The sequence below is a fragment of the Meriones unguiculatus genome, chromosome 1, assembly GCF_030254825.1.
Source record: "Meriones unguiculatus strain TT.TT164.6M chromosome 1, Bangor_MerUng_6.1, whole genome shotgun sequence".
NCBI lineage: Eukaryota > Metazoa > Chordata > Mammalia > Rodentia > Muridae > Meriones > Meriones unguiculatus.
Window position 1 is genome coordinate 88,651,985 of NC_083349.1, and position 12,593 is coordinate 88,664,577.

Genomic DNA, 12,593 nt, shown 5'->3' on the forward strand with positions numbered 1-12,593 from the left:
ATTTGGGCAACAACATTTAAAAAATATATCACCAATCTCTTTATAGTGTTGTATTGTTCATTTTCTAAGTTGTATTTCTCAAATAGATTCCTCTCAAATACATGTATATATTATTATCATGTATATAAATGTTTATATATTTATCAAGTCCTATTTCAAAAAATTCTTCTTGAAGTCGTCAATTGTCTATCCCATTTCTTTTCACAGCTGCCTTTTTTTTCTTGTCCTCAAGTTATACTTTCTTCAGCTTATAACTCACATTAACTGCTACAGCAGATAGGGCCCATATACACATTCACTTCTTAGGTATTTTGGATAGTACTTATTGAAAAACAATTATTTTTTAATTATCATTCCATTAGATATGAGTCCCCTCACCATAATATTATGTGTCTCATTTTCCAAAGTTACTTTTACTATATTTTAAAAATAGTATTTTATGGATATGATGTGCTTCAAAATGAAAATTTTCTCCTAAACATTGCCACAAATGAGATGAATATAAATTAGTACTCTCTCTATCTCTCTCTTCTCCTTTTCAACAGCCTCCATCAAAAATCCACAATGTTCCCCTTTCCTGGCAAGACCAAAATAGCAATGTCTGTGTTTCTCCCTTGGGAACTTTTCCACTGCTTTTTGTGAAAGTCTAGAAAGACAAATCTCCTCGTAATGACTTGGACACCCAGGCAGTCTCTGTCAGTGGCTCCCATGAGCCACTTCTCCCTCAGAAAGACAAATTCCTTTATGAAGCTCAGCCGGAGTTGGGCCCTGCTGCCAGCAGTTAAAGTACTCCTGGATGTAGAATGAGAATCAGCAGCCTAGTCTCCTTAGTTAGGTGCATGGGGAGAGCCCTGGGCTTGGGGTTTTTGAGAGGCAGGTGTATTGTATGATTGTATTTGTATTCCCTTCCTCAGCTTTTTTCATAAAAAAAAAACTTTTTGTTTATAGATTACTGGTAGGAATTTTTATGATCTGACAGTGCATATTTTTTATCATAAATGTACTTTTAGTCATTTTATGGATTCCATATTCTTCTATAACTCTCAAAAATTTCTATGTGAATGAATAACTGTTCATTTAATGCTTGAGTCTTGGATTTTTGTATAATTGTAAATCAATAGATTATTTTCAGCTTGAAGTGAAAAGGGAAACTTTTGATTTATTAAGTGATTTGGTTTAAAGAGAAAGTATTTTTCTTGAATTTTTCACCAAAATTTAATAGTGAACATTCCTATGGTGTTTTTTATCATCTAGAGCCTGGTGTGCTTTCTTGATCACACAAGACCGACTTCTGTTTTGTGTATAGCTCCACAAGAAAGCCCAAACCAGAGAAATGAATCAATACATGCATGTACTACAAGAAGTTTCACTTTGACTTTGGAAATCTTTCAAATTATTACATCCAAACAAAATAATCAAATCCGTTAAAGATAAAGACAAACAGTCTTTCTTTGGCTCACAAATTCATTATATATCTATTTGAGATAAGATCTTTAGTCCTGGCTAGCTTGGAGCTTGCTATGAAGAAAAGGTTGTCCTGAGACTCATACAAATCCTCTTGCTGCTGTCTCCTGAGTTCTGAATTTAAAGGTTCAGTAACTTAGTTTAAAGGTATAGTAAATGTCTATTTCATTATTATATGATGTTTTTTAAATTCGAAGTGTTTAAAGTTGGCATCCACTATTAGTTGTATATGTACATGAGTTTCCATGATATCAATAGGACCACATTAATTGTAATTTTGTTTTATTTCTAAAGTTATGTAATACCATGAATGACTTGTTATGCTTGGAGATATCGGACACTGAAATAAAAAAAGAATAAGAAATGTATGTACATATATGTACATAACAATTAATTTAAAAAAAGAAGACATGATTTTGAAATAGGGCAAGGAGAGGTATATGGGGAGTTTTGAGGGGGGAAAGAGAATAAAGAAATGATGTTATTATATTTTAATTTAAAATAATAGAAGCAATTATTAAAATAGAAATGTCTGGCCTTGAGGAGTTCGCACTCTAACATATAAGAGGGAAAAGGATAGAACCAGATCATATTGTACATATAAACAACTTCATATTCTCTTGTCTTTGTAACAGGTACCATTTCTGTCAATACACTACGCACTCCCTACACAGCTCCTGGTGAGAGTGAGATCCTGGACCTAGATGATGAGCTGTATCTGGGTGGCTTGCCAGAAAATAAGGCTGGCCTTGTCTTCCCCACCGAGGTGTGGACTGCTCTGCTCAACTATGGCTATGTGGGCTGCATCCGGGATCTGTTCATTGATGGCCAGAGCAAAGACATCCGGCAGATGGCGGAAATTCAGAGTACCGCTGGAGTGAAGCCATCCTGCTCAAGGGAGACAGCAAAACCGTGCCTTAGCAATCCTTGCAAAAACAATGGCATGTGCAGGGATGGTTGGAATAGATATGTCTGTGATTGTTCTGGAACAGGCTATCTCGGCAGGTCCTGTGAGAGAGGTAGGCTTTCAAAATTCTACAATTCGTCCCCTGGAAGAAATGCGTACTAAGTATCTACTTCAAGCCTGAAATGAAGTATAACTTCTAGTGAAGTAACACATAGTGAAAACCCGCAGACTGGACACAGTTTGCTTAGGAGCCTTTAGTGATTTTCAAAAGGGGTTGTTTGTAGGCAGCCATAGCTGTGAAAGTGTGTTTGAGCCTCTTTTGCTCACTTTTTAGCTGATTATGGAGGTACTTACATGCTTGATTTTAAGGCTTAGTTGAGTATATGCAGTCTCTGTACAGGCACCCTCCCTGAGAAAAATAAAGCTACCTGTTTTTCTCCTCCTCTTCGTTTGTGAGGAGAGGAGTGAGCACTGAAAAAAGAATGAGGACAATGTCAGCAGCTAGTCTGAAGACGTGGCCCACAGAAAAAAAACATACCAGAACAAATAGTTGCAAGCATGTCCTTGCATCGATCCCGGGCTTTAGATGAATGGTTTAGTCACTATGCCCATTGTCACTTATTTTCTACAGTGAAACTAAAAATCAATATGAAAAAATATCGGTGAGTGGTTCCATTGTTCTTTCATGGTGCAAATAGCATTTCTTCCTGGGGTACTGAACCTAACCATTACCAGGTACTTTTCAAAAAGCCACACACAGTTACTTGTTTCACTTCAATCATAAAATAGTTCTAAATTACTTTGACCTAAAAGTTCAAGAGGAAAAGGTGGGTATTTATGGAATTCAAAATTAATATATGATTTTAATTTTTTTATCTTATAGTAATGCACAAATAAACATTAACAAAATAGCATAATTATATATTAAACTATGTACCAAAATGCTATCACCATTCTGTGCAATAGAATTAGGCAGCTCAATAGATTGCTTCACAACATGTATACACTGCCATTCCTCTATGGTATTATCTGACTATTGCAATTCCAGTGAATTGACATGAGAACCTAGCTATCCTTGCATACTTTAGCTTGAATGAGTATACTCCTTGTAAATTCCTCTTTGCTTTTCCTTCCTAATTAGTTTGTTTATTTTGGTTTTGGAAAACTGCCAAAAGGGAAGAACAAATGACATAGCTCAAAAAGTAAAATATAGTTAGGCACACTGTGAGATTAGCTGACGTGTGTGAATTAAAATTTTGTTTTAATTTTACTCACTCAGAAAGATGCCAGTTATCCTGATGCCTCTTGGTTGAGTGAAGCCAGAGAAAGTGTGTAACTCCACTGTCATATCAAATACAAAAACCTCCAGTTAAATATGCATGGTGTACCACCCTGTGGCAGTATTCTGCTACTACATGTGGCAAAAAAAAAAAAAAAATAGAAATGATAGAGCTTTCTGAGTCAGAGGAAGAGAAAGGGAATATTTATATACTGCAGTAATTAGAGGTAGAAGTGGAAAGCATATACAGATTTCAAATAAAAATTTAAGAGCAAACACTGGGATTAAGCATAAATTTTAAACTCATCCTTAGCTGGGAATTTTCGCAGCTTTGTCTCCTAGTTGCATTTTGAGGTTAAAATAATGATATTATGTTATTCTTGTTCTGGCTTACAACAGTATCTTGCAAGAAGTATTTTCTCTTCTTTATTGATGTTTTACCCACATGACTTTGCCTCTCCTGAAAGCAAGGGTAGTATAAAATGGTTTCCAGGTTCAATACCATAGAATGTGGCATCTGTCCAGTTCTCAGCTAGGCCCTAGCTCAGCAAACACAAGGTCATGCCTGGACCTCTGTGTTTCAAATTCCATTAGAAGTTCTTGATTGTGTCTCCTCTCCAGATACACTCATACCATATTAGATTGTTGATCATGAAAACTGACTGACAATTCTTGAAATAAAAAGACATTTATAAAATTCTCGTCTTTAACATCCAGAATAAATTGTAATAATGATTATATGCACACTGCATCATAGAGAATCATGCTGCAGTTATGCTAATGCCACATTATTCGAGCCAAGAAAAATACATAAGGAAAGTAGCTGTTACTTAAACAGGAAGATAAGTTTTTATACATATTAATTCTTTAAGAAAGACTAATACAGAAATTATGTCGTGCGTAGATATTAAATGTTGCATTTTCTTTATGTGTCATTTTTAATGCAACAAGTTTTGAAGGTTAGATCACTTAAAAATTATTCTTAGGGTAATGTGAAATACGAGCATTGGTGCAATTAGAGGTCTACTTTATACTTGTTTGTTAAAATTCTAACAGATGGCGGGGCAGATGTCAGAGCAGTATAATTTGGCTCTCTGTCTGATTTTCATCGTTGATCACAATATGTGACTGCCTTTCTGAAAAACTAAGCACAGGTGTACACTTTAGGTTGCAACAAGGAATAATGCAGAAAAGCAAATTTATCAAACCTAATGACATGGATGAAGGAAATTGTTTTTCTTCCCCATTGGGAAGCAATGTCTTATAATTATTCTTCTAAAGGATTCTTTTTTGTTGTTCCAAGTGATAAAATAATTTTTGCAAAATGTTGAAAGATTCTGCCGAATAGCAGAACCTTCCAGTGTCAAAATGTTGCCTAACATTTATTTGGCAGTACTAGATTTCAACCTTGTGCATTTTCCATTTCTTGTCTAATTAAACATCAGCCCTAATTATGCGGAGTCATTTAAGCTTTTGGTTGTCATTTATCAACAAGTTATCTTCACATTGAGAATTGTCTGAAATGGCACATGGGGGCACTCGAGGTTTATTACCTTACTATTATGCCATTCCTGAAGCTTTTTGGAGAACAGTGAATGCTAACAAGCTTGTTTTTTTCCCCCTACTCTGGATTGTACTTCATAGCAAATTTATGACTAATTGTTAATTGTATATTTTTAAAAAGATGTGTTCAAACTGAGCAATTTTTAAAGAGAAAATGAAGTTATTTAAAATATGATTATGACACAACAGAGTAGTCATGCGTATTAATTAAACAAAATAAAACTAACAATAGTTTAGTCCTTTTATCTATATGATAGCAAAGTAACAAAGCAATCTACAATGGATTTATTACTTTTATTGAACTATTTGTTGCTTTGCACGATTGACCAAAGATTAGAAAAGGGGAAAAAGTATCAAATTTAACTTAAAGTTATTCTAAAACACTTTAGAGCTCACTATGACTTTATGGTCATGTTTTAATTGTTTCTTAGGCAACTACTGCCTGGTCATCTGCATTGGCTTATGACTTTTACAACATTGTCCCATGGAGAAACTTCTTATTTAATTTGAAAACTTGATGATACAAGATAATGTCATATATTATAATATTATATTTTATGTTCTCAGCAATTAGGTCTAGGACTAACAGGGCATTTAGATAAACAAAACTGTTTTTTAGTCTAAGCTTCAAATTAGAGGGTTTTTTTGTCAGACATTATCAAACTTGATTGTTCTGGTAGGAGACATAATAAATGCTTTATTGCTCTGGGGATTGCTTGTACAAGCTTTGTATCCACATGAAGAAAAGATCTTTCATGTGCTTTCAGTGTAGATTGCAGTTGCTAATTCAAAAAGCATTTATGCTGCCTCTGCTGGGTCTGGCTCCATCATTTACTGGTGCCAGAGTGGGAGCAACTGATCTATTTCCTCCAGGTACTTTCAAAAGGGAAGATGCAAATGATACCACCCAAACAAATGAGTAATTGCAATTGGAAAAATGAGAGATGATAATTCAGTATGGAATAAACTGAGGAGGGCACCATATTGTCCAAAAGAAGATTTCACCAAAATCCAGACGTCCAAAGGAACCAAACATTAATAGGTGCAGGTTGAGAAATTTCCAGATACAGGCATATGTTAGTGCAAGTGATTCAATAATGGATGGATCTGGAATGGTAACAGACTAACTGGAGGGGATGACGATAAAAGCTGAGGGCAGAGGAGATCCAGTTACAATAGAAAAATAGAGATGTGATCCAACCCAAAGAATGATCTAACAGAGGTTTCCCTGTATAAGGGTTTAACTTGGCTGCTATGTGCAGAAAGAAAGAGTAGGCATAGCTGTACCACATAGATAACTATTTTAGCTATCTAAATAAGATGACAGAGATTGAAATAGTTTCATAATGAAGACAAAAGGCAAGCAACTAACGCAAAGGATTATAAATGTGACAATAGGCTGAACAACAGTGAAAGTAGTTGGGTTGTTCTTGGACAGTAATGTAAACATCACTTGCTGAGATAGAAGGGGTTGGAATAAGTTTATTTGGGAAAAGGTGAATTCAGAATGGGTTTTTAATTCTATTTTAAGTAGAGATGTCAAATAGGCAATAGATGAAGGGGTCTCTTCTCAAAAGGTCTAGGAAAGAGAGCTCACATGTTGCTGAAGATCCATTAATGCAAGTCTGGGTGGAAAATGCAGAGTATGGGGGAGCGAGTCCTGGAAACAACACGCAGCACTTAGAGATTCAAGCTCCATGTTCCCGCCTTGAATAAAAACAAATCAAAAAATCTTGTAGAAAGAGTATTTGACTTTCCTGACTTTCTGAAAGATAAACTTTGAAAGCCACACCAGAATATAATCTTAATAATGAGCAAAAGTATAGCAGTAAAGCCAATGGTTATGCTGTGTAAATATCCATAATAATGACATTTTATTTTCATTCCAGAACTTTTTTTCTTTTCATTAAATGACAGTTTGAATTATCAGAAGCAACAAGAAAGCAACACGGCTCATACTTTTTTCACAATATTTCACCGCCGTATGGGTAACACAATATTCCACAGAGGGGTGCTAGTCCCTAAGTAGTCTGTAATCAGCAGTTTGGCTGCTAATTTCATGTGGTTAATATCGTGTTTCCTTCTACTTTAAGCAGAAATACACCAACGCAAATCCCTAGTTCTAGCTCCACCCCTATTCCTTGTATAGAGTTAGAGATGTTTTGGGGGTAATTCAAAATTTAGGACACCAGCTTTGTGTTTATAGATGATATTTTAAATTATTTGTTTGCTAAGAACACTTAAAATAATTACAGTTTGAGGTCTCTTAAAAATTGGGCTCATTAAGTACAGTAACACAGTAGAACTCTGATTGCTTACTTGATATGTTGTTAACTTTCATTTTCTTTTTTGGAATATTAGCTTTAATAGAAAGGGTTGATTTCTATATTTTAATAATATTTCCATTTTGGAGTAGGTGTTATGAAAAAAATATTGATAGTAGCCTCTGTTTTTATGGATTTTCCAGACAGTCCTGGCCTTCGATATCTTCCCGTAACACTCTCTTGCTTTTTTAAAAAAATATATATATTTATTTATTTATTCAATTTGCAGCCCAATCGTAGTTCCCTCCCCCCCTCCTCTGTCCCACCCTTTCTTCCTCTTTCCTCTATCTCCTCCGTACCCCTCAAAAAAGGGAGACCCCCTACCAGCCCACCCCAGCATATCAATTCACATCAGGACTGAGCACATCCTCTTCCTCAGTGGCCTGGCAAGGCAGCTCCACTTTGATCGAACGCAGGCAACAGAGTCCTTGTCCGAGATTGTTCCTGCTCCCCTTACTTGAAAACCAACATGAAGATCAAGCTTCCCATTGGTTCATATGTGTAGGGGGCCTAGGTCCAGTCCATGCATGGTCCTTGGTTCTTCAGTCTCCACAAGCCCCCCTGTGCCCAGGTTAGTTGCTCTGTTGGTCTTCTGTGGAGCTCCTGTTCCCTCTATCTTCCCCCCTCCTCTTCCGCAAGCCTCCCTGAACTCCACCCAGTGTTTAATTGAGTCTCAGCATCTTTCTAGTCCATTTCTGGTGGAGCCTTTCAGAAGATAGTTATGCTGGACTCCTGTCTGAAAGCATAGCAGAGTGTTGGTAATAGTGTCACTGGTTGGCTTTCCTCCTTGGTGCGGGTCTCAGGCATTGGTGTGGCCAGGCATTGGTGTGCTAATTCCCCAATCTCTGCTCATTCTTTATTCCTGCACATCTTGTAGGCAGGGTAAATTTTGGGTCAAAGTTTTTGTGGGTGGGTTCATATTCCTCTCCCCCCACTAGGAGTCCTGTCTAGTTTGAGGGTGGCTTCTTCAGTCTCCATGACCCCCGCTACTAGGGTTTTCACCTAGAGCCACTCCCATATCTTCCCAGGAGTCTACCCTGTCATAGGTCTCCAGCTTGTCTCAGAGATGCCTCCACCCACAATTTTGTTTCTCTCTTTAAGCCCCCTGTTCTCCTGCCTCGGCTCTCCCTCCTGTCTTGGTATTTAGCTCATGAAGAGTCAATCAGAGCCAAGGCAAGGCTGACTTACAGAATGTCGGGGCTGTCACTGTCCATACACATATACATCATTGCAGTGTTTCCAACCAGGTTTGCACTGTAGCTATTCAAAACAACATGATCTATGCTTTTTAGAAGGGAAATGCTCATTAAACATTTGCAGCCCCATATGGTCACTGCTATAGCATTCTAATTAGGTGGAGGGACTTTCTGGGTGTTAGCATATACTTGACAAAAGGAGTCCCTGCTTGGGTGTTCCTTGCCATTAGAAAACAAGCGACTCGTTTCTGAATCAGACAAGCTGATTTTACCCCTGATGTCCCGTCAAGAATACTTGAGCAGACTACTGTTTCCCAAGTGTATGTGCACTATACTAACCAAAACTGAACTGATTTTTTTTTTTCCTATAGAGGCAACGGTTTTGAGCTATGATGGGAGTATGTTCATGAAAATCCAGCTCCCGGTGGTGATGCACACTGAAGCTGAGGATGTGTCCTTACGGTTCAGATCCCAGCGTGCGTATGGTATTCTGATGGCAACCACTTCTAGAGACTCAGCGGATACCCTTCGACTGGAGCTAGATGCAGGACGTGTGAAACTCACGGTCAATCTAGGTAACAACATGCCTTCCGCCATTAAGCTAACAGTTCTCATTTTTTTGTTCAGTTTTGCCTGCAAACATTTATCAATTAGCCTGTTTGCTATGGAAAGTTAAAACAATTGATTAATGCTTTAGTGGGCATCACTTTTTCTGTTCAACGTAATCTAGTGTTTTGTGATTCCTACCAACAAGGGTTCGGAGAAGCCCTATCAGAGAGATGAAATTGAAAACTTTGAATTCATAATTCAAAAGGCTTTAAAATGCCTCAAATTGGATTTTTCTACTATCACATTTTCTGATGTTCTAATCGGTGATAGGTGATACCTTAACAACAAAAAAAAAGTTTATATGTGTTAGATAACATGCACATGAAATATTCGATTTATACTTTGATATCTAGACCAACAGTTGTTGCTACTTCCTCCATGGGCTTCTCCTTTGAAAGATCATCGTTATGGTCCTCCATCTCCTCTGTTTTGAAGTACTGTGTGGGATATTTTGCTGTCATTCAGCAATCCACAACCCTTCAATGCCCAAAGTCTGCGGCCCTCAGCAAACAGCCATGAGAACAGTAAGGACACAGGCTCCTTTACAGAGAGATAATGCTTTCCTGATTAAAGGTACCATCAAAATGGTTGCTACAGTAAAACCTCACACACCTAGATGAATTATGGAGTCAAAAAATCAAACTAACAAAAACAAAACAAAAGAAAAAAAAACCTAAGACATTGAATTGTAGAATTTTAAAAATTGAGTACTTTATTATTGTTCAGTTAAACTTAAAACCTGAAATCCCTAAAAGCTTCAAAATCTTGTGAAGAGATGGGCTTAGAAGTTTATTGCAATGAATGGAGAGAAAACATCCCTCCTTAAGGAGATCCCTGTTGCCTGCAATTTCTGCCATCAACCTCTCCTGAATACTTGAAGTTAGTTTTCTACCTGAGCTTTGCCTTTCAAAATCTTTGTTATTCATGGCTCAGCAACCCAAGAATGTGAACCAAATGAAGATTTAATATTCTGCCAAATAAATTTTAATATTATCATTAAATCCAAGTACGTGAAAATGAATGGGGTTTTACTGTAGTTCATGAAGTATTAAATACAGAAACACACAAAGACACCGCACACACACATGAATCAGGAGAGGGAAAAAAATTTTTTTGAAAGCATGTAGATTTATTTTTAGAAATATGGTAAGAACAAAATAACATGAGACATTTGTGACAATCCTACATACATTTTCAAATTGTGATGGGTAGGATAATAGCTCATAAAATACAAAAGTAACTCTTGTTAGTTTAATGGATTTAATTATTACATTCAATTAATATAAATAAAATTAAGTTTGTTTAAAGAAAGTTTATGGCTCTATTAGAGTTCCCTCTAGTGACAACGATAGGTTACTACAAGAAAATGGACAAAATGGCTTAATTGCATTAAAAGGCTGATAGCTGGAAATGAGAACTCGAGAGAGAGTATCACCAGCAAAGCATTCTGTAGAAGGAGTTGTGTAGCTGCTGGTCCTTGGCTGTTTGCAACCACTTTTCTGATGCGGTTGACGACACATGACAAACTTAGCTATATGGACACAGAATCTAGGTTTATATTTTCCATGCTCCCCAAAGGCATTAAATAATAAATGTATATATCTCTCCATAAAATATAAACCAAACATTTCATGTAGATTTATAAAAATAATCACTGTATTGTCCACACCAGAAATCCTGTTTTTATATCTGCTTTCATGTGAGGAGAGCACATAAAAAAGGAAAGTCAGGAACATAGAGTTAACTGTGACACTCAATGCCCAAAATTAACATTAGTAGCCCATAAGGAAGGCACAGGCCAGTGTGCTCCCTAGGATGGCCCCACAGCCATTGTGGTTTCTAAGGGTCATGCAACTTTTCCTTTTCTTCTTCTGTGAATACACGATGTGGAATCCACCAATATCTGGTTATAAACATTTAGTGATCCAGAACATCAAAATCAAAAGAGAAATATATAAAAAAAAAGTAGGATGAAAAAAGAAAAATTTTATTTTATTTTTCCATGTGACTACAACTGCAGTTGTAAATAATTCTGTTGGCCTTTGTGGGATATTAGATTTCGGAAGTCCAAGATGTCTGAGCCTAGCTGAGCTTGCGCTGTACCCCATTGTGACGGAGCACTTTTTACTTTTGCTGAGAATAATAGCATGTTCTTTCACATATGGGGAGAATGTTGCAACCAGTCTAAGCCAAACATCTTTGACAGTTAACTACTTGTTATCTCACTTAGATTTGTCACCATGTAGCTCTGTTTGAGTTGGCCATATTTTTAAACATTCTCTTATTTCCAATAGTACAATTTCGTAACAATAAATCTGGGTTCTAGAATTATATAAATAATAGTGATATGGAGTGGCCAAATTTGCATGTGTCTGTCCCCGGAAGGGTGGACTGTAATTTTATTGGATGTCTGCAGCTGTTACCTTGAAGGATAAATATTCATTTTTCATCTATTCTTCCCCATCTAGATTGTATCAGGATTAACTGTAATTCCAGTAAGTGCCTATTCAAAATTTTTAAACTGTTTTTCCTCCATTACAATGTAAGCTAGTCAAGGAAAAGAGAGAAAGTAAGAGAATTGTATTTATAAACTCATGATCTCACCTTGAAACATAACCAGTCCATCATCTGGGGTGTAAAAATTCATTTTATATTTAATCCAGCAAAAAGGGTTTTCCATTGTAGTTCCTGCTCCTGTGTGGGAAAGTGGTGGCATATATTTTGAAACAGAAGACATAGATGTCTATAGAGGCCATCAGATAATGCATTGTTATTTGGTCAGATCTTGGAGTAGAGTAGTTTCTTTCATAATTAAATAGAAAAACACACTGTGGGTCTTAGTTTCCTATCCCTTAATTCAAATATATAAAAGAAATGTTTATCTTATCTTATTTTGAGAATTATTAATCATTCTAAATTAATACAAAGTTTTACATTTTTGTATATATTGTGGAAGGCACAATGTTCTTCATCATTATACATTCTTAGAAAATTATGAATCTGAACAGTACATTCTTGATTATTAAGAAAATTTATATGAATTTTTACATCCTGATTATATATCTGCAAAAATACCTAAAATCATTCAAGTAAATATTTGATATGCATGCCAAATGGTGAGTCAGAAAGATGCATGGACTGAGTTTCATTTTAATTTTGAAGGAGATCAGAGAGGAAGCAAGGACTGTGGTTTTATTTTGAGCACTAGCATTAAGTAATAAGTAAATTGATTCCAATTCTCGATGTGAATG

At 36.3% G+C, this 12,593-nt stretch overlaps 1 protein-coding gene and 1 long non-coding RNA gene across 43 annotated transcripts in view; one reads left to right on the forward strand and one right to left on the reverse strand.

The window, feature by feature from the left end:
- The window catches only part of LOC132657086 (uncharacterized), a 37,040-nt gene extending 33,331 nt beyond the window's left edge, over positions 1-3,709 (reverse strand). Inside the window, exon 1 of the long non-coding RNA XR_009594924.1 lies at positions 3,647-3,709. This is a non-coding gene — a long non-coding RNA (uncharacterized LOC132657086). The remainder of the gene's footprint in view (positions 1-3,646) is intronic.
- Positions 1-12,593, forward strand: part of Nrxn1 (neurexin 1) — a 1,167,492-nt gene that overhangs the window by 495,198 nt on the left and 659,701 nt on the right. For 33 of the 42 annotated variants that reach the window (XM_060393136.1, XM_060393140.1, XM_060393190.1 and 30 more), the window contains 3 exons: positions 2,100-2,483; positions 9,105-9,308; positions 11,811-11,837. In XM_060393136.1, coding sequence (XP_060249119.1) covers positions 2,100-2,483; positions 9,105-9,308; positions 11,811-11,837 — 615 coding nt within the window. The remainder of the gene's footprint in view (positions 1-2,099; positions 2,484-9,104; positions 9,309-11,810; positions 11,838-12,593) is intronic. The other 9 variants (XM_060393217.1, XM_060393293.1, XM_060393220.1 and 6 more) reach the window with 1 other exon arrangement.